A 27,852-nucleotide genomic window follows, 5' to 3' on the forward strand; every position below is an offset into this window, starting at 1 on the left:
GAGTGGTCCTGTCTCACCTTAAGCTCTCTACCTCACCCCTGGATCCATTCCAGTTCACGTACTGAGCAAACAGATCCACTGATGATGATAGGGATTAGAGGGACAGTTAAGTGACTATAAGCATATATAAGGCTATATGCTTTTTACACATCTGTGGAAGATGTCTGCAATATATAAATACTAAAAATAATAATAATAATAAGATGGTAGTGTGGAAGATGTCGGCGCTATATAAATACTAAACTATAATAATAATATAGTAGTGTTTGTAGTTTTTGTCATTGGACCATTTAATGCTCAGGACATCTTTAAAATGACTCTATAAGGCATGATCATTTTTCATTTTACATTCAAAACTGTATTTCATCAAATGGGGAACAGAGGCGCCAGCAGGGTAAAAGTGGATAAAACCTTTAAAATTTGCTTGGAGGAAGCGGTGGACTTAGCTCCATAAAGCAGACACGAAAGACTGCCTGTATAATAATAATCACATTTATTATATAGTGCCCCAAAAGTTCAACGCGTTTCGCAGGCCACATCCGCTTCATCAGGCAATAAACGTGGGGACAAACAGAATTTCAGCAGTAGCAGACGTTGCGCCTCAGTGACGGTTTCTTTAACCTGTATTTCATCAAAGCCCAGGTAAAGCATTAAGTAGAAGTTTAAAAGGAAGAAAAGTGAATTGGAATGTAATCAAGATGAATTTTACTTAAGAGGAAAACATGCAACTCTAAAATAAGTAGTTTCAAAGTTCTAGTAATAAATAAAAATAATTCAAAACAGAAGAATACATATATATATATATATATATATATATATATATATATAATTAAAAAAAGGCCAAAATATGCAAGATCCACATAAATATACCAACTTCACGCCTCAGGGGCATTCACTCTCTGATTCAGTACAGCTGCATGAAGCCTAGTTTAAATACTTCTGACATCAATACTGCATGCTGTGTTCACCAGGTGAAATCATTATCCAGCCCACCGATATTTACAACAAAGGAATTGAATTACATGCATAACGTAAATCAATAATGAAATTTAAAGAGAAAGGACACTGTAAATAACTTTCGTCTAAATAATTCAACTAAAAATAATGACTGACATACCGCTGAAATTCAAGTCCTCGGAATGTGGCTCTGTAATGTAAAAATTCACCCAACTTCTCTCGTTGTGTAATTTAAACAGTTTGCGGAGTCTGGGAGGGATATTTACCCCTTCGGTGCCTTGAAAGCTCAATTAAGCAGTATTTCAGGAATGCACAGATGAAAGATATTTAGTTATGGGTGAATTAGGGTTGTGACACGGGCCTCTATCAAAAGCCAACTCCCCTTGTGTTTCTTACACATGGTGACAGTGAAACACTCATTTTCAAGTAATGGAGAATGTGTCACAAAGCGCAACACAAGCCGGCAGATAATAAATACTATGCTTCAGCTGTTTACCAGTTTTACTTTTGTGATTTTTTTAGTGAAACATCCCATACTCTTGATATACACCACTGCAGTTAAAGGGGCACTATGGCGAAAAATTGTAAAATGTAAAATATGTGCAAACATAAACAAATAAGAAGTACGTTTTTTTCCAGAGTAAAATGAGCCTTGAATTACTTTTCTCCTATGTTGCTGTCACTTACAGTAGGTAGTAGAAATCTGACAGAAGCGACAGGTTTTGGACTAGTCCATCTCTTCATGGGGGGATTCTCAGGGATTTATTTATTTTAAAAAGCACTTAGTGAATGGCAGTTGCTCTGTCCAACCACCAAAAAACTGTGTAGCGAGCAGGGAAGCTGGCCAGCATCATTGTTTAAATCCTTTTTAGGGAATATCTTTATAAAGAATAAAAGCCTTACTGAGAATCCCCCATGAAGAGAAGGACTAATCCAAAACCTGTCTCTTCTTTTCGATTTATACTATCTACTGTAAGTGACAGCAACATAGGAGAAAAGTAATTAATGGCTCATTTTAAAAAACGTACTTCTTATTTGTCTATGTTTGCACATATTTTAAATTTTACGATTTTTCGCCATAGTGCTCCTTTAAGTACAATGGTGCTAAGTTTATTTACACATGTGCAATAAAATTGGAGCAAAAAACGTAGCAGTTGTCGAGATTATGTCAACAGGTTATCATCCCATGTTAGGATTTAGCTTCAGTGGCCCTTTTTGAAATGCCTGAAATATGTAAGTGGTACATCTACGTTAAAGCAGAACGAGGCTCATCACTACAAAAAGACTCTAAAGTTTATTTTTATTTCCAGACTTAGCCAATTGGAAAGTATATGACCTATGACAACATTTTGCCAGTGCAAACAATGCTATTCAATCCAATAATGACGTGCATGCCCTTGTTCATATGCTTTGGAAGGAACACTAATCTCACCAGGAGATGTTTCTTAACGATCAATGCCATACCAGATTTTCCAAGTACATAAAAACAAACACAATAATCCAAAATAACAGAAAGACCACAACTGGACTACCGTAAGGCTACCATTCAGAAGTAGCAGTTGCTAGTCTCTTACTTTCAACAAATACCATTCCTGTAGAAGCGAATACAAAAGTAATGCTGGTTTCTGAAGAATTGTTGAGTACTTCGATTCAACAAAAACTTTAATTTTGGCAAGAAAAGGAACATTGCATTTTAAACATAATATATTTTATGCTAGACCATCAAACCTTTGCCTACTTTAAAGATATAAATCAATAAGTGAATCCCACTAACTTTACCACTGGCATATACCACCATTGCATTCAATATCATAAGCATCAATCTTGTTTGGATTGGCGACACAGAGTACTCAATTTAACTAAGCCACTAACATTTTAGTAGTGTACCCAAAAAACCCCAGAAATTACTCCACCCCCATTTCCCAACACAATAAAAAGCTATACTAAATACAATTTTTGAGATATCTGCAAGTATTTAACTTCACATGAGCAATTTACTCTTGGGCAATGAGTGAATACGCAAATTACTCCGTTCCTGAAAAGCCAGACAATACCCAGAACCGCTGACATACAGTGTGTCTATAGCCTATTCATTTTACAGGTCCATATATTCCATCTAGCAAAGATTTTGTTGGCCTTCACCAGTGTGAGGTATGGATTGACATGGCTGTATGGCAGAGGTGTTCTAGACCCCTGGCTTTTCAGGTACATGAAATAACTATTGGTGTTTTCACTCACTCTACTGAAATGGTGCACCATGGGAGTAACTTCTTGCTCATTTGAAGCTGAATACTTGCAAATATCTTATGTTTAGTAGGGGTATTGCATTCTTTTTAGCCCTCTACAAAAATCTAGGTAGGTCAGGTTCTCCACAATCTGGGTGCTCTGTAACATGTCTATCTTGCTAGTCTTACCATAGAGCCATATCAATCCAATACCTTACACTGATGGAAGTCATTATACGGCTTTGCAAAATCAAATTAATAGGCTATAGGCTTACAATAAACCAACAATTCTAGATCAATTATTTGCTTCAAAAACCCAGAAAGGAACAATTTGCATATTCATTGATGGTCCATAAAGAGAATCTGTAACTTTTTCAAATTATAAATATAGATACTTACCTCGGGAGGGGGAAGCCTCTGAATCCTAATGAGGCTTCCCCCATCCTTCTCAGCCAGCCCAATCCGGCGCAGCAACCGAACAAAGCAATGCAGTAACAATACCAGTGGCCTGCCTGTGCAGACACACTAGTGGCTTTCTACTCTGGCGGAAATAGCCAACCCAATCTAGCTCGGCTAAATCCTGAGCCTAAGGGAAAGCCGCTAGTGCACCTTCGCGCAGCATCGACAAGCACAGACAAGCAGACTTTCGGGAGAGCCAGCGCTGGTTGGCCTCTGGTGAGGAGGATGGGGGAAGCCTGATTAGGATCCAGAGGCTTCCTCCTCCTGAAATAAGTAGCCCCAAGGGCACTTTCTTCTCTGTCAGGTTCATTTTAAGTGATGCATTATGAAGCTAAATGCTTGCAAATACCTTTTGTTTTAGGTTATGAGGCCTGTTCTTAGATGCACACTTGCTCCATCTACTTGTCTAAACAGGGAACAGCAGTCAAGGTGGCATGTAAAAATACTCCTGTTAGAACCTGTGCAAATGGCTGCTGTAGGTCATCAACTTCAAAACTTCTCTCACAAATGTTAACTGCTCCTGCGGCTGCTCTTAGTGTACTGCATACTGATACATGCAATCTTCCTGAATGTCACCAGACCCAGCCTGTCACTGTCAGGTGTCATTTGGGACACAACATTTCAGATAGACATTCAGGGGAGCTTATAATTTTGCTATACGGATCCATCATATCTACTTACATACCCCCAAAAACCATCAATATTACATTCTAAAGCAAAGAAAATAACCATCCTATTAAAAGTGCTGCAAAACTGTAACCAATCAGCTTTCATATTATTCATTATTAGCTCGGAATGTTTAGAACAATAAAATCTATCTGTTAATTTGTTGCTATGCATTGCTGTACTTTCCACGTTGTTATTTACCTTCTAAAATAGTCATATACACAAAATAGTCATATACACCAAATATTCTTATACACCAAATAGTCTTATACACCATTATTTGCTTTTACAAGGCACGGAAAAAAATAGATGTAAAAGAAAAATGATGTTTTGCTGTGATTTCATTAACATCAACACAAAGTCATCAAACCTTTGCAAAGTCTTCAGACGCAGCAAATGCCAAGAAAAGCAAATCATCACAATAATGCCTCCTGCTTATATAAAGGCAATTATCCAATCAAGAATTTATAGTTTAAATGGAAAAGCTTTGCAGGAAGGAAAACAGTTTCTCTGTGGCAAAAAATATAAAAAATACAGCGCAGATTTCTTTATGTAAGATGTAAGAAAAGACAGAACTATTTAAACAAGTCACACTACCGTTTTACCCAAATAAATCACTAATTAAAACATTGAAATGAAGCTATTTTCTGTTTACACGTCGTCGTTCGAGATACAGATGGGATTTCTACATTTTTGAAATGACTAAATGTTCAAAAAGGATTTGTTCGCCTAACAAAATCAAAACAGGGATTATCTTGCACTGTGTGTGGGATACTGCAATAGCCTATACAGTGCATGAGAACGGAGCTGGCACTCTGCAGAGTAGTGCACACATTTCACTAATAACAGGGTATGAGGCATACAATTTCAAGGAACACCCACACTGAAAATGATTCTTTCCAAACAGAGAATTGTTTGTGAACACGTTAGGTTAATTGGCTCCTTGGGATTCCTCTCAAGGAAACAGAGAGCACTGAAATGTACACATGTGTATGTAAACCAATGAAGTATTATCTTCTTTCCCAGATTCTGCCATGTAAGATAAAAGGGAACGTAACCAAGAAGGAGTGAATTTCCTGAGGCTTCGTGAACAGCATTCTTGGCCCGTGGGGTAGGTGAAAGGTGCTCCCCCACAAAAATGTCGGCCTTTCAGGCTTGCTGTGCCTCTATTCTTGTCATACTCATTAGGACTTCCACAAATAACACTTGAGAGGGATATCCAATTACAAGATGAACTCATGCATGAAGTGTGAACAACTTCTTGTAGTACTGACAAAGCAATCCATCTGCCGTGCAGTGCAGGTTTTACTGCATGTGACAGAAAATACTCTTTCCTACACAGAAACATATATCTCATGCAAATAGGGATTTAGACAACAAAGAGCGGGACAAGTAAGTCATAAATACTGATTAAACATACAAACATCCTAAAGTAAAACATAAATAAATAAATGACAGTCACGTAATAATATTCTGAGACGTCTTCAGAAGTTTTCATTGCAAAGTACAATGGATAACAACAGAAATCACCCCCCTCAAACTATTCCCATATTGTTGCTTTTTGTAGCCTCAAATAATGAGTAAATATAAAAAGTACTTTGTGAAACTATCTTTTGCTTTAATTACAACCTTGAGACTGTTGGGACACTTTGCTGCTCTCTTCTCTACAGAACAGCTCAAGCTCAGTCAGATTGGATGAACTTAAATGGACTGAAATCTTGAAGTCTTTTCACAGATTTTCAATGGCATTTAGGTCTGGGCTTTGATTAGGCCGTGCAAGGATATTCACCCTTTCCTCCTACAGCGATTGTGTGGCTATTTTCTTTCAACCCTTTCATACAACCAACATTTGTGAATTGTTGTCACAGGTACACAATAAACACTGTTTGCCATAAAATTCTGTAACTACTTCTGAGTTGCTAAAGACCTCTTGGTAGCCTCTCCAACCAATTTTCTTATCACTGATAAAGCCTTTGACATTGGTTTTTGTATCCATCTCCAGACTTGTGCCTAGCCATAACTTTATTCCTAAGCTCTTTTGTCAGTACCTAGTTACCCATAGTTGATTGTTTGTTTTCAGTTGCACTGCCAAGCTCTGGAAGGCTCCAGAAATAGCCGTTTATGCTGTACTCATAGAATTTTTAAAATTGAGCACAGGTGAATGTCAATTAGCTTGGCGTACAATAAAGGTGAATAGTCACATCGGCTTGTCAGAAAGATCAGATACATTTGGCTTTGAATCTACACACACACACACACACACACACACACACACACACACACACGCACGCACGCACGCACGCACGCACGCACGCACGCACACACACACACACACACACACACAGATATGCCCAAATCCATATTACATTAGAGCAGACCTTTAATTTCACATGCCTTAAAGGACAACCGAAGTGAGAGGTATATGATGGCTGCCATATGTATTTCCTTTTAAGCAATACCAGTTGTCTGGCAGCTCTGCTGCTCTATTTGACCGCAGTAGTGCCTGATTCACTGCAGAAGCAAGCATGCAATGTCAGAAACACCTGATCTGCATATGTTTGTTCAGGATCTACAGCTAAAAGTATTAGAGGCAGAGGATCAGCAGGGCTGCCAGGCAACTGGTATCCATGAAAAGGAAATAAATATGGCAGCGTCAACATACCTCTCGCTTCAGTTGTCCTTTAATGCAGCTAATATGTTGAAGATATTCACTACTGCTTCCAATCCTAATAACCAATTGGTTGAGTACATAAAACACATCCATATGACATTTACAGAAAAAAAAACATTAATGAGGTAAACTGCTCATTTTTATGACAGAGTCATTAAAAATTATATTACTTGTGAAAGATGTAGTAAAAAATGTCTTGTTATTGTTTCATCGTCTCTGCACACTTGCTAAACACCACCTTGCTGGAGGAAAATAATTATTCTACTTGTAGTCTTGAAACCACATAATGAAGAACACATGTACTCAATCAGTTTGGAAGAGAGATGTGCCACATAACATTGAGCTATGTGAAATAATCACATCCATGAACACACAATGAGATGGAATGACTTGAACAAGATACTAGAGTGGAAATATTTAGACAGACATTAAAGTCAATAACTGTGAGAAAGCAAATACCCACTCATCGAGTTCCAGGGTAACCAGATTCTCCCACAAGGTTGCAAGTGAGTTTAACCTTTTGGAATAATTGAAATAATGGCATTATGCCTATTTTCAAAGCTTTCAAGAAAAAAGATCTCACTCCTTGATACGTGGGTAAAGTTACGTGCATGCACATACACAGTCAGCAGTCAGATTGGGCAATAATTGGAAGTCCACACTAGTGTCATAGATATCTTAGGTTGACCCTGCTTGAGGAGAAAACAATTCATCATACTGGTTTTTTTTTGAATGCTATTGTTTTCCCCTACAACAGAAGATCTACTCCCTTCTTTCTCATGGCTCTTTTCTGAGAAAGGCATCTGTTCATACTTTGATGGCTTTCAACAACAGAGTAAGATCTCATATGTTCAGACAGTAATCCTGGACAGGACTCCCTCTCACCTAGTGTCTCCAAATGTTGCTGAAAGATAGTGGATTGCATTCTTGTAGCATCAGTGCCCCAGGTTCAAATCTTGGCCAGGAGACTTCTGCATACAGTATGTCCTCCACATGTTTGAGTGGCTTCCCTCTGGACAGACTGATTATATCACAAAACTTTATTGATCATTTGCAACCCACCCCCCTCACATTTTCCTCTCCCCCTAGCAATATACCACTCTACGAGAGGTGCATACCATAGTGCAGCGATCAACATGCCCGATTGAGACATCTGAGGGTACTTCCACACTGACACAATTGTCAAGCAACAGACTTTGTTGTCATAACACAGAGCATGCAGTGCATTGGTAGAATTGCACACATTGATGCGCACAATGTCAATCAGCGTGCCCATGGATCACTTGTTTCTTTAAGTGCGTTACATTGCATGCCGCTGCAAAAGGTTATTTATGGTTGCACTATGTGTTCTTTATAATGCAACGCAATGCTATATTGTATTCAAAAGGTTTGGCAACACCTTGATTCGTTTTTGAAGCATCACACTTTTTAGACAAACAATTTGGATGAAATAAAGGAGGTGAGGGTGAGAGTGATATTTGAGAGCGCCTTCTTTATAATCCAGTTGTGCAAAGGATTATGGGTAAGGGCTCTGCCTCTGACACGATACCAGGGTTCACATCTCGGCTCTCCCTGTTCAGTAAGCCAGCCCCTATTCAGTAGGACACCTTGGGCAAGACTTTCTAACACTGCTACTGCCTACAGATTGTGCCCTGGTGGCTGCAGCTCTGGCGCTTTGAGCCGCCAGGAGAAAAGCACAATATAAATGGTCTGTGTCAAGCTCTGGGATAATAGACTGAAAGAAATTAGTGATGAAGAATGTAATGGGAGGAATATACATTCTGAAAAGGGTATTGTGGCAACATTGCTTTTGTGCAACACAGTTATTACAGCTATCTGTGATTTATATTTAACAGACCAATTTATACGTAAAACAAAGAAAACACACAGACGTAATAATAAATTAAAGGCAAAATCATATCTGACCTTGATGCCACTCTGTACTATTTTGTGTATGTCAAGGAAGGACTCCTTTATTAAATCCCCCTCAGGACTAAGAATCTTCACATAGCCTTCCTTTTCAAGGATGAAAAGCCGCTGGGACCCGTCTCCACTATGCACTGCTCCAACAGGCTGTCGCAGGCCTCTTAGAACCTCTTGTAGGCAATAGCAGTTGTGTTTGTGTTTCCTAGAAACAGATTCAATTGTTACTAAAACTACTGTTACTAAAACTACTGCAATGTCATTGGTAAAAGTAACTTAAAGAGGAATTCTGAGCACAACCATATAATAAATGTGATCTATTTAGGGAATTTTGATATACCTTAGTGTATTAGCAAAGCACTTCAAATATAGATAACAGAGCAGAATATGTTTAAGAGACATCACACAAAGCAAAAAACATAAAGTTTATAGCTGAATAAGAACCAATTGGCACAGTATACAGCAAAGGTATCAAACTTGTGGGCCATAGGTCTGTGTGCGCCCCACCGAGTGAGTCTGTGCATCCTGCAGCTTGAAATGCCTCTATTTATGAGCGCACCCCCCCAGCAGACTTAAGGTACTGAATGGATATTAATGCAGTTTTTCCTCTTTCCCACTCGAGGCCTCAATAGATCCTTGAAGCCATAAAATTGCTCTTGCCATTGGCTAGCATGCAATGACCATTTGAGCATGCTTGTGGGAAACAGTATTGTGACCCCGGCTCTGCATACTAGAGAGCCATGAGGTGGTCTGAGAATCCTGGCTGGATAATGTGAGCTCTGCATTGGGAAAGTTGCACCACTATGTAAAGGAGGCTAAAATTGGGGCATTATGTAAGTGAGTCTTTGGGGGGTGGGGGCACTGTCAGTTTGTATTGGGGTTAAGAGAGAGAAGGGGAGCTGGCACATACATGGACTTCTTAAATTTGATACTTAGGAGGGGGCACATGGCTACATCTGGGGACAAATTACCACTTAATTCTGATATCTGGGGCACATGGCTGCTTCATGTTTATACCTAGTGCAGTATGGCTGTTTCATTTTGACATCTGAAGGCACGTGGCTACTTAGGGTATATGACTACTACATTCTTGTATATCAGGGGCACATGGCTAATTCATTTTGAATTCTGACACAGCTGCTTAATTCTTATATCAGGGAGCACATGATCTGCTACTGTAGCATGGCGGGCCAACTGCCTATGCAGCCCACCCTTGGACTTAACATGCTCGGTACTGTATACAGAATAAAACAAAAAAAAATGGGCCTCCCAAAGTTGTAAATATCAAAAGCTGACTTTGACTGCAATATAGGCATGCATTTTAGTCTACCAACTCTACCAGAAGCAGAGTTGAACTTTGGAAACCCCCCCCCCCCCTCAAATGTATCCATGTCAATTATTTTTGTTGTAGGTAGGCACTACCAGTAAAGAGACCATATATTGGCTTTCTATCTCTTACTCTATAAAGGAAAGGACAGTTTCTCCCACCATAAGAAGTAAGGGGTTATAGATTCACTTTGCTTACTGAATATTTATTTTATTGTCTATGGAGAGTACAGCCAGCACATGCAGGCAGAGGTAAGGTCTGCAGGCTGGCATGAAGCAGAGGCAAAGATTACACTAGGGAGACATTGCTATTGGGTGTTCTGAGAAAATACAGATGTAAATAGTGATTAATTGCATTACTGTGTATGAATGCCTGGTGCTGCAGAGTGACCTGGTGCTGAAAGTCACAGTCACCAGATCGACCTGACTTGCACTATTGCCCACTCATAACTGAAAACAGTGTTCGATGGACTGTCCGTATAATAGCACGTTCATAAGACTCTTAGAAATGGTATCATAGTGATTGCCATTGTTTCCTTCCCATAAAGAAAACAAGACATTAATTTGCAATTTAATTAGAGAGGATATCTATAAACAAAAATGCACTAGAGCTCTATGGGTCGGAAGTACATACTAACAACTGAGAAAGCATGACGAGCATCCAAAATATTAAAAAGGCATTTGTTCCCAGGCAATCACATAAACAGCAGATGAGCAAAACATCTGGAGGGCACAGCTGCTAAACATCAGGGCAGACCAAGTTCATTCACTGTCAAAACCACAAGAAGATGTCAGTTGTTGTTTTTTTTTTAAAGATTAAAAAGTATTTATCTGTATGAACCTGCTGATCTCTTCCACTCTGTCATACTCCTCCATTTGGTCCAAGTAGTTTGATGCTGGTCCCCGCAGCTGTTTTCTTGAAAAGTCCGGGAAGCACAGTCCGCTGTCCCTCGTTCCATGGTAGAAGCAGAATTCATCTGCAGTGGTCTGTAGTAATCCTGAGAGAAATGCACAGGAGATGGTTAAGTCACAATGGAAACTGCCAACTTACAGGGAGGTAACATCCTATCAGATCACTGAACAGTATAGCTGAAACTGAACATTCTACGTATACATCACAGCCATTTTTATTCAAAGTGACAAAGCACAGATGTGGAGAAGGCTTCAGCCATGACTGGCCCTGTGCCATTTATCAGTTCTGCCATTTCTGGCTCCATTATGTTTTTACCTTTCTGTCTGATATCCAGACAGTTATCCAGACTTATTATTAAGGCTGTCATTCAGACACAATACAGGAAGCAGAGGCCAGATCTGGAGTCCTGGGAGGATGTCTGGATCAGTGTCTGGATCACAAACTATTTTCTCTCATGTTCTGTCACTAAATAATAGTACCTCAGCAGTCGCTGCAGAGTATATCATACAAAGTGCTCGACTGTATGAATGCTGGTATTAAGATTGCTCAAAGAAATATCAACAACCTCAGATATGCAGATGACACGACTCTATGGCAGAAAGTGAAGACAAATTAAGAAACCTCTTGAGGAGGGAGAAAGAGGATCGTGCAAAAGTTGGCCTAATGCTCACCATAAACTAAGATCATGGCATCTTATGGAGGGGAAGAAATGGAAGCAGTATTAGACTTTGTGTTCTTGGGCTAAAAGATCACTGCAGCCTTGACATTAAAAGATTAAGGGCAAATGGAGGAGGGGATGGCAGAGAATGAGATGGCTATATAATATCGGGAAAGCAACAAACATGAGCTTGGACAAGCTTTGAGGGACAGTAGAAGGCTCCCTGCACACTGCATGCGATTACGATTCTGCTTATAAATCTGTTTTTACATCCCATTCCGATTTTTAATCTTTAATGGATGCTGCATTTTTTGATCTGTTTTTCTGTTGAATGTATTCAGGGAAAATCGGAATTGAAAATCGGAAACAGAATTGGAATCGCAAAACGGATTTGCAGTGTGCAGGGAGCCGAAGATAGAGGATTCTAGCATACTATAGTCCATGGGTTTGCAAAGAGTTGAACAGCACTATATAACCACTGAGCAACAACAGCAGTCACAAGAAAAGCTGTTATTTTAATCCCTACCTTTGTATTTGGGGGCCTATTACAGCATTCATGATTTTGGATATGGTCACTATAGTATATGTGACAATGAAAGGTGAGTATCAATTAGGTTTATATTGTAGGATTAGGGATAGGCAGTATTTTAAGAGTGTAAGGTGATAGAGTTATGTGTATCAATTAGGGTTGGGCGTAACAAAGGGCTGTCTGTATATTGGATGGGAGGTTGGCATAGGACGGACTGCATGTTGGGATGGAGGTTAGAATAAAGCACCAGGAAAGAATTAACGTTGAGATAAAAGGTTTATGTCGGGTGCAGGATAGGTTTAGGCATTAGAATAGAGCAAGCATAAGTATTATCCCACTGCTGGTGAGTTGGGCACAGTTCCTGGCAGAGGAATACTATTCCCCCTGACAATTACTAGTGCTATAGCAGCACCCAACTCAGGCGCTACGTGGACGGCGCTGAAACCACCTGCTTCATAGAACATGGCATTGTAAAGAAATAGCTTATGGCCACCATGGAAAATCATTGAAAACACAGATGAAAGTTGTAAAGCAAAACCGATAGTAGAATATGAATAACCTAATTTTACTGATATTCTAACTAAGGGCCTAAGCCAGTACCCAAATTACCAGCCCTACACATAAGTCAGCGGAGTAGCATTTTTAAAGGGCTGTCAACAATAGTTCTGCCCATTTCCTGTCAGTTCAGGTTTGCTTTCAGTCTTTTAAAGAGAACTCGAGGTGGGTTTGAAGAATATTATCTGCATACAGAGGCTGGATCTGCCTATACAGCCCAGCCTCTGTTGCTATCCCAAACCCCCCTAAGGTCCCCTGCACTCTGCAATCCCTCATAAATCACAGCCACGCTGCTGACAAACAGCTTGTCAGAGCTGGCTGTGTTTATCTCTATAGTGTCAGTCTGCTGCTCTCCCCGCCTCCTGCAGAACTCCAGTCCCCGCCTGCATCCCTTCCCTCCCTGCTGATTGGAGGGAAGGGACGGGGGCAGGGACCGGAGCTATGCAGGAGGCGGAGGAGCAGCTGAGACTGACACTACAGATGTAAACACAGCCTCACAGCACGGCTGTGATTTATGAGGGATTGCAGAGTGCAGGGGGACCTTAGTGGGGTTTGGGATAGCAACAGAGGCTGGGCTGTATAGGCAGATCCAGCCTCTATATGCAGATAACATTCTTTAAACACACCTCGGGTTCTCTTTAAACCTGAGTCATGTGCATGTCTTATTTACAGCAAACAGTGCAAATTAACACCATTGTAATGCTTTATTTACTATACAAAATAATTAGAACAAAACAATACTTTAGCAACTGATTCTGTTGATGAGAATTCTGTGTAGCTTCTCTCTTTTTTAATGAAGTTCTTCTCATGTAAATGCTCTCAGCCTAGTATTACTGTATATCTAAGTATATTCATGGCACTAGTTTCATCCCCAAGCTATAGCTAATTTGTTCCACTGGCCTGGCTTGCTAACATTCAAACACTGTCTTAAAAATTAACAGCTTCAAACAAACCACAAATCATGTTAACACCATCCAGTGTCAAATAGGATCAAACAAGTTCCCTTTTATACTCAATTTGCTAATCTAGATCTCTGTCTGCTTTAATTATAGGTTGTGCATATGTTGTACACTGCGCTATTAAAGTGCAACTCCAGAAACTCCAAGACTGTGTGAGCACTTCATGCCAGAGCTTTTCAGTCAACTACAAGCTCCTGTTAAATGAAAGCCCTAGTTTAGGCTTGTGTCTATCTTAATGTATATTGTTTGGAATATATCATATTTTGCAATTTACAAAATGTTGTGGTTGCACATAAGCTATGGTGGACATACATCAGGTGATTTTGCAGAACGATCTTCCAATTCGATCATTTTAATGAATCTGAGGAAAATCGGTGCTGCAACATGTCCGTCTGGTCGATGTTTCGATCATTTTCAGCCAAAAATTGGTAAATACTAGGATTGATCGGACATCCTGGAAAATCACAGTCGCAAGTGCTCGAATGGGTGCACAGTGCAAATGGTGTTCAGTATTGTGATGGCCAATTTTAGGAAGCACAGGTACTGGTAAGACAATTTAACACGCACCCCTATGTTTAGCAGAAACCTTGACCGTTCACTAACACCCTTCCCTCCCCCCCCCCTCCTTCCTCCAATAACCTTAAAAGCTGATAAAACACATAAGCAAACTAAACGGGGTGAAACACAAATGGTCAGATTCGGTGACAATTGTCTGTAGTATAGGTACATGTAGCTTTTATGAATCTTGTGCATAACATTTATCTTTTCAGATGATCCTAACCCCAACCATAACAATAGTGAAACCTAACGCTAATGCTGCCTAACCAAAACTAAAGCTCTAAATGATCATTACATGGCTCTAAAACTCACTGAACTCTCACATTATTGCCAATGGCACTTGACGTCACGTTCCTGACAAATTTATATTTAGTATACCTATAAGGATGAAAAAAACATAGCAGACTGAAAACACCTTCACACAACATTGTATCAAAGCAGTACTGAGAACAAACTTCATGTCAACTCAGCACCATGGACTTTTATACAAAGCTCACTTTGTAAAATGTGCACACTACAGGGAATACCCCCACAGTGCTGCTGTTTGGATGCAGGATAAAAATCAGATTTGTAACTTTTCTGTTTCATTTCAATAACAGCCAAATGACAACAATATTTGTGGGAAAGTCAAAGACCTAATATAATGCTCTGGTATGAAAATCATAAGCTTGAGATGGAAAGGGGTCTTCTGGAAAACTATGACCACCAGATTTTTTTTCCCCCATTGACTTCAATGGACATTCTTAAAGATGAACTGTAGTGGAAATGACATTATGAATAAAACTGCTTATAGATGACAGTTTTCATTTATAGATTATTTAGTCAATGTTTGCCCATTGTAAAATCTTTCCTCTCCCTGATTTACATTCTGAAATGTATCACTGGTGGTGACATCTTTAGTTCTCCCAGGTGCAGAATGTTCATTTCTTTTTTTTTTTTCTTTTTTTTCCTTTTTTTTTTTGCTTCTTTTTTTTTTTCTATTACACTCAGATGCACACCACATGCGGAAAGCTTGTCAGCTAAGGGCCTATCAGCCTTAAGTGGCTGTATGCCATCGCTGGGTAGTGCTGTCATCATAGTGTTCATATTTCTTATATTGCTCATAGGTAACTTGATTATATACTCGCCCTTTCAGAGCCCGATCGTCCCCACACTGAAGACAGCCGCGCCACACCAACTATTCCTTCTCACCAACCCTAAAACGACGGACAGTAGATTCCAGCCACCGCATGTGAGCACACACACTCAACCCTCATCCAACCAACTCTTATTCCACAATCTACCCATTCAAAATTCACAAATACCACACCCTGCAGAATGTTCATTTCTGAGAGTTCTATGCACAGAGGGAGATACCACTTGCTTGGCAGTTGGAAAAAGCCACTATTTCCCACAATGCAACGAAGTTCACAGACAGCAAACTATCAGCACCATGGTCCTGACATCACACTGTGGGAGGAGTATCACCACAATATCAGCCATACAGAACCCCCTAATGATCTATTTAAAGGGGCACTATGCCGAAAATTTTTAAAATTTAAAATATGTGCAAACATAAACAAATAAGAAGTACGTTTTTTCCAGAGTAAAATGAGCCTTAAATTACTTTTCTCCCATAATGCTGTCACTTACAGTAGGCAGTAGAAATCTGACAGAAGTGACAGGTTTTGGACTAGTCCATCTCTTCATGGGGGGATTCTCCGGGATTTATTTATTTTCAAAAGCACTTAGTGAATGGCAGTTGCTCTGTCCAACCACCAAAAAACTGTGTAGCATCATTGTTTAAATCCTTTTTAGGGAATATCTTTATAAAGAATAAAAGCCTTACTGAGAATCCCCTATGAAGAGAAGGACTAATCCAAAACCTGTCTCTTCTTTTCGATTTATACTATCTACTGTAAGTGACAGCAACATAGGAGAAAAGTAATTTATGGCTCATTTTAAAAAATGTACTTCTTATTTGTCTATGTTTGCACATATTTTAAATTTTACGATTTTTCGCCATAGTGCTCCTTTAAGTACAATGGTGCTAAGTTTATTTACACATGTGCAATAAAATTGGAGCAAAAAACGTAGCAGTTGTCGAGATTATGTCAACAGGTTATCATCCCATGTTAGGATTTAGCTTCAGTGGCCTTTTTTCAAATGCCTGAAATATGTAAGCGGTAGTCCATCTCTTCATAGGGGATTCTCAGCAAGGCTTTTATTCTTTATACAGATATTCCCTAAAAAGGATTTAAACAATGATGCTGGACAGCTTCCCTGCTCCCTACACAGTTTTTGGCAGTTGGACAGAGCAACTGCCATTCACTAAGTGCTTTTGAAAAGAAATATATACCTGAAAATCCCCTATAAAGAGAAGGACTAGTCCAAAACCTGTCACTTCTGTCAGATTTCTACAACCTACTATAAGTGACAGCAACATAGGAGAAAAGTAAGGCTCATTTTACTCTGGAAAAATCTTATTTGTATATGTTTGCACATATTTGGCATTTTACAGTTTTTCGCTGTAGTGCCCCTTTAAGAAAAGATTGAAATCTCTCATGGGAAAGGGGGCATCAGGCTCAGCTACTGATTGGAATCCTGGGTTAACCACTTAAGGACCAGGCTATTTTTTGTTTAGCTGTGCTGTGTGGGCTCTTTAGCCCACAGCACAGATCAGCAACGAGGCAGGGCGATCAGACTTCCTCCCCTTTTTCCCCACTAGGGGGATGACCTGCTGGGGAGGGGGGGGGGGTCTGATCACCGCCACTCTGTGTGGCCGAGCGAGGGGGCTCCTCAAAGCCCCCCTCTGCAGCGATTTTCCACCTCCCTCTCCTTCCCTCCCTCCCCTCCTTGCTGTGCGCGGCACTGGACGGCGATCCGTCCTGCGCCGCCTCTGATTCAGCCTATCAGATGCCGGCGATCCCCGGCCAATCAGAGGCCGGGGCTCGCTGATCTCAGCAGCGCCATATGATGTAAACACCGGGGATTTCTTCCCCGCGTGTTTACATTTAGCCTGCGAGCCGCGATCGGAGGCTCACAGGCTGTTCACGGAGACACCCTCCGTGAACTGACATGGAACGGCCGCTTCCATGGAAACACTACTTCGACCTGCTGATGCAGGCATTAGGCGTTAGGCGGTCGTTAAGTGGTTTTAAGGTTCCACTTTAAAATAGAATTTTTAAATTTCAGAGGAGCAGTCTTCAAAGTAAATTGAAGAAACACTCTACCTCCACTCTGAATTGAATACAGCCTGTAGTACAAATACAAAATCTATAAGCAGTTTACAGTATCTACAGCAAAACGTATTCAGTATGAAATGAAAGTGTATCCCTGAAACTTGTAGAATACGGCTTAAGTGATATAATTCTTAAAAACAAGATGGAAGAAAAGATCAATATCACATTTCAATGAATGCCAAAAAAGCTATTGCTTCCATTCATCCAACTATTATTGTTATCTCTTAGTCAAGGCTTCTGCACTAATTATTAGCATCTGACTCTCCCTGATGGTGCAGCATGTGATCGCTGGTCTGTCTTCCTGCAGTACAGAGCAGCATGGCTCTGTACAGTGCTAGAGTTATGCTTTCATCTGGTTATCCTTCAGAGCAGCTTGGGTGGTCACAAAAAGCACTTGACATCTTGATGCACTTCAGCAGTTTTACATATACACAGCCTTTGTAGAAAAATAAATTTGTCATTCGTCACCACATATGTTGATCTGGGGAGTGAGGTTCCAGCAGCGCTGGCTCCTGTGTTCCTTTATACCGTATTCTCGTGCAGCACTTTAACCCTTTTAATTGCAGAACCACTTTCTCCAGGGAATAACAACTTGTATCGTGCATAGACATCTAATAACGGTCAGCAAAATATCCTTTCAAAAAGGTACAGCTGATGCACAGCCCACTGCTACAGCATATTAAAGCACACTATCAGACAGCTCTTTCATTTTAGAAAGGTTTATTTTGTATCTTTATAGCATTGATATATTTCATAATGCTTTAAAGAGTATATAGTCTTGCCACTAACTGTACCTCAGAGGTGGAGCAAGTAAAAGCAGCGCCAGAGATTTCGGCACAGCAAGGGCCATCATAGGCCAGTGCTGTCATAGGACATGATAGGAATTATGGCTTAAGCGGAGCTCAGACAGTAATTTAGGCGCCATCAAAAGCCGGGAACACAAATTACTATAAAAACAGCATAACTGAGCCACCAGCAATAGCTGGAAGCCGAATTACATTTTTCCCCACTGTTCACGGCGACCTGGAGGGGGAATAGTGATTAACGCCGCCGGGACTTTTGCAAGAGCAGGGTGAGCTGTTTTTCAGCTTAACCCTGTGCCCAAATTTCCCGGCGGCTTAATTATATGAATGCCTCAGAGAAGCTGACATTCTAATTCCTAACTTATTTCTTATATTCCTTTTGTAGTCTAACATCAATTTTGGGGGTGTTAAATAACGCCTGTTTGGTTTTAGAATGTGGAAGGAAACCAGAGTCCCTGGAGAAAACCCACAAAGACCTGGGGGGAAATACAAACTCAATGCAGAAAGTGACCTAGCCCAGATTCAAAGCAAGGATCCTGTCCTGCAAAGCCAGAGAGCTATCCATTATGGCACTGTCATCCATGTTCCCTCTGGGAAGGTTTTCCACACTTTGTTCCATAAGGCAGTGGAGTGAGTTTCTATAAAAGGGACTGCAATGGGAAAAAAAGGTTTTTGTTTTTTTTACAGATTGGGTAAACTATTGCTGCTCCTTAGTTTTTTTTATGCGGAGACAAAAGGAAAATGAGAGCCCCAATAGTGTAATACTGTTATTAAACCAAGGTTCCCAAGATTGAAGAAATGTTACTCACAAGTGCTAGGCAACCACTATTCTCGCATGTGGGGAATTTGGGCCTGTCCCCACTCAGGCTAAGAAGTCGCTCTCCGTAGAAAAGAAAGGGGTGATCACACCCATCCAGCCAGTGGATACAGACAGTCAAGAAAATTACAGGGGCGCCAAAAGAATAAAATCACCATATACTAAAATCATAAAATGGGGGGTACTGGATGATTTACCTCCCCAATGATGACGAATTCAACTGTACAAAAATAAATACAGTTTATTCTTACTCCATAAATACAATCTGCAACGCGTTTCACAGGTCTACAGCCCGCTTCCTCAGACAGAGGCGCTAAACCCACTCTTTGACAAATTTAGTTGCTCCCTGTTTTATGTTGCCTGAGGAAGCAGGCTGTAGACCCGTGAAACGTATTGCAGATTGTATTTATGGAGTAAGAATAAACTGTATTTATTTTTGAACAGTTGAATTTGTCATCATTGGGGAGGTAAGTCATCCAGTACCCCCCATTTTATGATTTTAGTATATGGTGATTTTATTCTTTTGGCGCCTCTGTAATTTTCTTGAATTCATTTTTTTTTTATCAGAAAAGAGCCGGAAATTCACTCCAACGATCCAAAGCTAAGATAAAAATTATGGATAAAATTGTATTTAAAGTGGGAGCACAATTCCTGTCTTGAGTTTTATGAAGTAGCTTGAAGGGTTTAACATTTTACCTCACAACTTACCGTATATACTCGCCTATAAGCCGACCTGCATATAAGCCGACCCCCCAACTTTTACCTGAAAAACCAGGCAAAAATGATTGACCCCCATATAAGCCGGGGGTAGAAAATGCTGGCCGCCTTATTCCTCTAGTGTGTCCCAGTACAGCTAGTAAAGTGCCCAGTATGGGTAGGTAGTGCCCCAGTATGCTAGTAAAGTGCCCCAGTTTAGCTAGTATAGTGCTCAGTATAGCTAGTATAGTGCTCAGTATAGCTAGTAAAGTGCCCCAGTTTAGCTAGTATAGTGCTCAGTATAGCTAGTATAGTGCTCAGTATAGCTAGTAAAGTGCCCCAGTTTAGCTAGTAAAGTGCCCCAGTTTAGCTAGTAAAGTGCCCCAGTTTAGCTAGTAAAGTGCCCCAGTTTAGCTAGTAAAGTGCCCCAGTTTAGCTAGTATAGTGCTCAGTATAGCTAGTAAAGTGCCCCAGTTTAGCTAGTATAGTGCTCAGTATAGCTAGTATAGTGCTCAGTATAGCTAGTAAAATGCCCCAGTTTAGCTAGTATAGTGTTCAGTATAGCGCTCAGTATAGCTAGTAAAGTGCCCAGTGTAGGTAGTATAGTCGCCCCCACCCCCACCGCCGCTGCTATTACCTGCCCGCATATTCTATTCCCCTCTCCGTGCTTGTAAACATTCACAGCAGCGCGCCCGGCACTGGTACTGTGACGAACGGCGAGCCAGGAAAGAGCGGTTCCCATAGTAACAGGAAGCCGCGCTCTTTCCTGCCTCGTCACAGTAGCAGTGCCGGGCGCGCTGCTGTGAATGTTTACAAGCACGGAGAGGGGAATAGAAGATGCGGGCAAGTAATAGCAGCGGCCGCGGCCGTGGGGGGAGCGGGAGACCCGTGGACCAGCGGAGGGGGGGACCCGCGGACCAACATGACTCGCATACAAGCCGACCCCCCAACTTTTGGCCCCCTTTTTGGGGGTCAAAAATTCGGCTTGTATGGGAGTATATACGGTATATAACAGTTGGAGGAAGTGAAGGGAAACCACCATAGAAATAGGAAATCCTTCTTTTGACAGTTGTGCCCATTGAAGACTTGTTACCAATTTCTGCTTGAGTGAATCCTCTCCACATTCTGTGCCAGTGCTAACTGTCGCTGAGACAGGAAATATCTTTGATGGCGATGCAGACAACAGTAAACATGTATTAAACATTTTCTGCTTTCCAAAACTAAAATACTGAATTATTTTAACTGTCGCTATACTTAAAGCAACACTGAGTTCCCATACTATGCTGATATGATTCATTAGAATCCATGTGATAAGTGAAATATGAAGAAAGATTTATTACATACACAAAATAGTTTTCTGGCCAACTAAAGCCTGCTGTGGGTAATAGTAAAGAAAAACATAAAAGAGATATCCTGTGTTATGGAATCCCCACTTACATCTTTTCACAAATTGTAAATGACCTTGCTGACACCAGATATTGAATTTCTCTGACAAAATCCAAGAATTATGTTAAAACGATCCTCTTGCTGATTACACCTTCTATTAGGACAACTGGGGTCATTATTTTGCCTTTGATCTCCTTTGTAGCAGAACTGTGCAATGGTCTTTAATCCCTTCAAAGTTAGACAGTACTCCAGGGTGCAAAGTGACCCATTAATAGCATAATGTACTCAAAATACATTTAAGAAGAGAATTCCCTGCATTAGAAGATATTAAGAAAAATATGACTTGTGTGTGGCACATTACTTAGACAATATCTGGGCTGATTGGATGCTGACAGGGTGAATGCTGCTTCTTCTTCATTGTCTCTCTCTCTCTGGCTCTCTTTCCACCTCTCTCTCTCTCTTTCACTTGCTGTCTTTCCCTGCAGTAAATATGTAATGGAGTAGACACTCTCTCACAGCTGGATCTTTACACTATTTGTGTATTCTACATTGGTAAGAGTCCATCGAGAGTGACATCACAGTTTGGCTTTATAATAGCCACAGCAGGTGGACACAACTGGTCATTTTGAAGAGGATATCTTGCCATTGGAGTGATAAAAGGAGCAATTATTTGACTCATCTTTTATCTGTGTTTTGTAGTTTTATTCAGGGCACTTCACATACAGATTTGTAAATTCTTCCATTGTATGTCTTTCAGATTTGATAAGTATCCTTAATAAATGGCTGCTGATAAACAGATATGTTTTATATGTGCAATATCTCACCTAAACAGGACAGAGTTATTATTGTGGTGGGGGTGTCAAGGCACCCTATAGGAAAAAAGCACAGGAGACAAAAAGGTGCAATTTTTTATTGCAATACGTCAATAAAAAATGGAAAATTGGTAAGAATAAGGATTCTACTCACAATGGAGGGTTGCAAGGAGCAACCAACCACAGGAAGCAGGTGGAGACCATAAACCCGACTCCACTCGGGGTAGTCCTGGAGGGACTCGGAGGTGGTCGCTCTCTTGGAAAACCGAAGACAGGTGTCCACCATGGTGGCAACCACGGGTATACTGTCACCACCCCTCAAATGTAAGGGGGTGTACTAAGCACAAATAGGGGGAAAGAGGATTGTATAAAAGCTTCTAAAAACAATTTAAAATGAAGCATAGGGAGCCTCCACTTCCTCAGGCCAATAACAGCACTGTTATTGGCCTGAGGAAGTGGGCATAGACCCGTGAAACGCATTGCCTGTGCTAAATAAAAATCTTTTGTATGTTACACACATTTCATCATTGAGGTAAGATACCTCGTTATCCTTTTCATTTTAAACTGTTTTTAGAAGCTTTTATACAATCCAGGACGCCTCTTTCCCCGTATTAGGACCGAGTGCACAAGTGAACTGGAGGGGTCTTTTGCAACACGTATAAAATAATGCATGCATCTACTACAGACACACTATTTTCCCATCGGATACATTTACCACTTAAGATCTTGTTTGGTCTGTATTTTAAATGATGTCCATCTGAGCAGGCCAAGTAAAGTAGAAAACCTGGGACTCCACCTGGATTTTCATGTAGCAATGCTGCTTTATGCTTTCTGAGACCAAAACGTTAAGCTGCCTGTAAGTTTTGGTATATAATTTAATAAAACAGCATTGCTGCATGAAAATCCAAGTGGAGTCCCAGGTCTAATTATGTACTTGGACTGTGTACCTTTATGGGTTGGGGGCTCCTGGTCTGGCTCCCTGGTTAATGAATCTTTGAAAAGACGGGTGTGTATGCTTTGGCCCTTCTTGGAAAAGATTGGTGAGTGTGCAGTGGCCCTTTCTGCATGTCTATCTAAACAGGCTTTAAAGGCCCATACACATACTCAATGCATGCCCCTCATGTACACATGTCCTTAGAGGTGGTTAGTTGGGCACAGGAAGAAGTTGAGAGACAGCTCTCCCTGTGCTAGGCAATGCAGGGGAATATACCAAATATATTCCCTTACTGATAACTTAATTTGTCCCTTTGGACACCCTATTCGGGGTTCTGGCTATTTCTGGCACCCGAATTACAGTGATTTGAGGAGAAATTCCCTCAATGCCATTATAGCTGTAATTAACATTACAATCTATGATGGCACGCAAGTCAGACGTTACAGGCACCGAGATGACCTGACTCAAGTCCCTCAGTGAAGATACAAGATACAAGAAGGATTTATTCGCCAAGTGCGGGGGTACCGTACTCGGAATTGCTTGTGGTACACATGGCTTAGGCAAAGTACACAACATCAGTTGTCTATATTACATATATGGCTACGATTACACAAACTAACAACATTAACAATACATTTTACGTCTGCAATTACTACCATTATACATTCTAGCAGCATTAGCAAGATAAACTTGACGGAGTCCAAGCAGCATTAACAGTACGATGACATCACTGTGATAGTGAGAGTTAGATGCAGACGATAAGGCAGAAGAGCCGCCCCTAAGGCAAGCATGCTCATTTGCAGACTAGGAGGGAATGGTCAGGAGTGTGCGTTGTTGAGCAGTAGAACTGCCTGGGGGAAGAAACAGTTCCTGCGCCTGGTGGTCTTGGATTAGATGGTTCGGAAGCGCCGGCCGGATGGGAGAGGCTCAAAGAAGCGGCTGCCAGGGTGGGAGGGATCGCAGGAGACACAATCCCTCGGGCAACATTGCAAGGCCAAGGCTGACAGACGTATCGCTAGCCTGACATGTACTGTTGCAGAGAGAAATCGGGGGCGGGGGGGGGGGGGCAGACACTTGGAGAGATGTTAGGACGCTAAGCCAAGCACTGGATTCGTTAGTGGAAGCTTCTGGTGGCACTCATGCATATGATTACACATGGGATGAGGCGGGGTAGGTAAATTAACCACGGCATGCTGGCTGCTGCAGCTGGGGGGTGCTTACTTCAAAACACTGGCTACAGTGGAGGGGGGAGATGTTTATTACAAAACACTGGTCATAATGGGGGGGGGGGGCAATGGTCAGCCACAGTATACACAGTATAGAGGGAGCAGAGGGACTGGCCACACTGAAAAGGGGACACAGATACTGGGCACAATGAAAGGTGGAGCAGGGAGTGCAGGCACTGGCCACAATGAAAAAAGGAGCAGGGGGATGCAGACACTGGGCACACTGAAAGTGGGAGCAGAGGGTCACAGACACTGGCAACACTGATAGGAGGCATGGGGACAGTGTAGAGGGTTAACAGTTGCATGTGAAGGGCCTGGAGGAATTGTTGACTGCACTTGGGGGCCAGGATGGGTTAATGGCTACAATACTTTATGAAGTGTAGTTATTAGCCATCTCCAAGTGAAGACATTAGCTCCTCCTGGTCCCCAAGTGCAGCCATTAATTAAGAGGGTCAAATGTTGGGATTGACTTATGCGAGAATGCACATTGTAGGGGAGGCATTTTCCCAGTGTTTCCAAGGAAAAAGAAAGAATACAAGGAGCCAATGGTGCCGTAAATTGGACTCATGACTAAGATTTTTAGATTTTAGGCTCACAAAGGTAGGTTGCAGGATTGCACCCACCAAAAAATCCTGCGGGGAGATACTCGTCTTGGGCTTTCTAGATGCTGTGAGACAGGGACTGGATAGTCGCACTTCTAAAAGGTAATCTAGGGCCTGCTAAAATTCCTCCCAACTGGGGTGTAACAATCACTAACAAGCTATTTTAGAGGCAACCAATTGAACAGTTTAGAAAGGAGAGGCAGTGCTGGTCTTACCTCTCCAGTAGAAAAAGGCAAGTATGACTGAAAAATAAGGTTTATTATAGCACAAAAAATGGACAATGCATGTCTATGGACGTAAGCTTCTTCAAGTCTATACAAAACAGTGCCTTATGTCAGGGCTAATGAATACGTGAGGGCCTCTATACCATAAGTCATACTGGCCCTTTTCTTCAAAGGTAAGACCAACACTGCCTCTTCTTGTTAAGCTGTTTTTTAAATATGTTTTATCAATTTGTGTCCTTATGCTTCTATTTGCTTCGATCACTGCTGGCTCTTCCTACCAACCATACAGGCCATAGCTGATATGTATTTGAAATGTGCATCTACTTCTTTACTATCACTTCCCAGAAATGGGGTTTTAATGAGATATGCCCATAGGCGGACTGGTGAATAAGGGTGGCCAATACAAATAATTGCTAATTTTATGTAAATGTATGCAGCTTGAAAATGGAGAAATCAAATTCTGCTAGCATAAAATATGATTATGTAAATGATTCCAATTAATATTTATAAACATGGAGAAAAGGTAGACCTGGTGGCAGATCTTATTATCCTGGGTTTGGGGATCTTTGCAAAAAGTCACTGCAGCCATACGACTTATTGCCCGTACGCAATTTTTCCGACAGCCAGCAAATTTTTGAGTGAGCATTTACTAAAACAAATAGTACTTCTGGATTCTGACATGAGAAAATTATTTAGGAGTTCATGGAATGCAAAGCGAACTAATCAGCTGGTACTTCAATAAATATGCCAAACTTTTGCACTAGAAAAACTTCAATGCTTGGGTCACATAATGGGCTTGATTCAGTAAACGGTGCTAACCCAGTTAGCACGCCTAAAGACTTTGGGCGTGATAACTAGGGTGCTAACTGGGTTAGCACCGTTTACTAAATTTACATCGCGCACAAAGTCCCACACTGAATACTTTACGTGCGCACAGCACAGTGTGCGCGAAATGTCGCATCGTGGTGCGACGAAAACGGTGCACCCGATGCGCCTATAAGGTCGCATTGGGTGCGACTTTAACGTCACATGGTGCGAAATTAAGGTCGCACCCAATGCGACCTTATAGGCGCATCGGGTGTGCTATTTTCACGGTGCGCGCACAAGGTTTTGCGCACGGCACTTTGCGCGCGATGTGAATTTAGTAAAGGGTGCTAACCCAGTTAGCACCCTAGTTATCATGCCCAAAGTCTTTAGATGTGAATTTATCATGCCTAAACTAACTTTAGGCGTGATATAGGGCTTTTCACAGGTGTGCTAACACTTAGCACGGTTTACTGAATCGAGCCCATTGACTGCAATGCACAATCGAAATTCACTAGTGAAGACTTTGATGTAGTTGCTAGACAGTGTGGACAAAGGATAGACAGTGAGGACAGACAGCATCTGTGAAGACATGAACATGGCCATGCAATGTCACATGCTTTCCCGTGAATCTTTCTATGCAGACCATGCACTGACACGCCCCCAACATCAAAGGCACAGATATTAGCGGCCCTTCATGCAGATCACTAGTGGCAATACTGTTATGCTATTGTTGTCCCGACATCTTGACCTCTCCCCTCCCATCTCCATAGAATACCACACGCTGCTTGACAGAGAACAGGGCAGCATGTCTGTTCAGTAAACATGCCAAACTGTCACTCAATCTAATGATCGATTTAAGTGACAGTAATTGGACATTTGTGCGTAACATAAGCATGGATACATTACACACAGCTAGAGACTGTGGGATGTTAATTCCGGCTTCCATGCAAATTGAATACAAACTATAATTCTTACTGGGCTGGACACAATTTTCATGAAAGCTGGAATTACTAACATCTCATTGACTATCTCTACACAAATCAACTGATTAGATTTCATATGTAAGTCATGTGTGGAAAAGGAGGGGCTAGCACTACTGGCCGTTTTCATGCACCTGTGCACATGTCTCATTGGCTAACACTGCTGATATCTGTTCCGACCACTTGTGTTCTAGAAGAATACAAATGTCATTGCTTAGCCAACAGCTAAGTCTGCTGGGAGGGATTATCTTGACCAAGTGTCAAGCCGCACCTTCAATAGTCCCTGTTTTGGTACACATTACATGAATGTCAAAGGCCTTGCTGGTGTATAAGCTTTGACACTAGTTATAGAAGTATGAAGTCTATGGCCAGCTTTGCACTCTGGTCTTGTATAGAAAAGGTGAACGCAAAATGATGTTCACTTTAAAGGACTCCAGCTTTCCACAGACCAATGAGCAGGCTGGGCGTGTTCATGACTACCTTGTTTATCTAAAGTGCAGAAGAGAAAATTAGGTCAGGGAGCTTTGCTAGTCATGCTGTCCTGCTGGTCTGTGAGCTAAGATGGCTTCCTACATGTGTCTCATGCTCCCTGTCACCTCCTTTCAACCAAAAAGATGGCTGCCCCCATGAAATCAAACATTTGCCTGTGCTTTTAAAACAGAGTGAGTAAGAGATTATATTACCTATCTATTTTAATTAACATAACTAATGTAACGTAATGACAGTATGTTTGTTTAGGCTGAAGTTCCTCTTTAAGAAGTGGCACCTTCTTTGTTCATCTAACTGTCTGTAACAGCCCAAAAAGAAATGGATGCAGCCCATGTTATAATGCTCATAAATCTTTTGCAGCAAGTGCATATGTTTCCTGGCTGTCTACTAATTTAGCCTTTGTGGTCATTTTCATATAAAGTGCAGGCCTGAACTTTAAAGTACACCTGAACTGAG

General features: G+C 41.2%; 1 protein-coding gene across 1 annotated transcript in view; it reads right to left on the minus strand.

The window, feature by feature from the left end:
* Positions 1-27,852, minus strand: part of HHIP (hedgehog interacting protein) — a 186,478-nt gene that overhangs the window by 127,537 nt on the left and 31,089 nt on the right. Inside the window, exons 3-4 of the mRNA XM_068269847.1 lie at positions 11,069-11,225; positions 8,905-9,106 (exon numbers count right to left, since the gene is read on the minus strand). Coding sequence (XP_068125948.1) covers positions 8,905-9,106; positions 11,069-11,225 — 359 coding nt within the window. The remainder of the gene's footprint in view (positions 1-8,904; positions 9,107-11,068; positions 11,226-27,852) is intronic.

Source organism: Hyperolius riggenbachi, chromosome 1 (assembly GCF_040937935.1).
Source record: "Hyperolius riggenbachi isolate aHypRig1 chromosome 1, aHypRig1.pri, whole genome shotgun sequence".
In the NCBI taxonomy this organism is placed as follows: Eukaryota; Metazoa; Chordata; class Amphibia; order Anura; family Hyperoliidae; genus Hyperolius; species Hyperolius riggenbachi.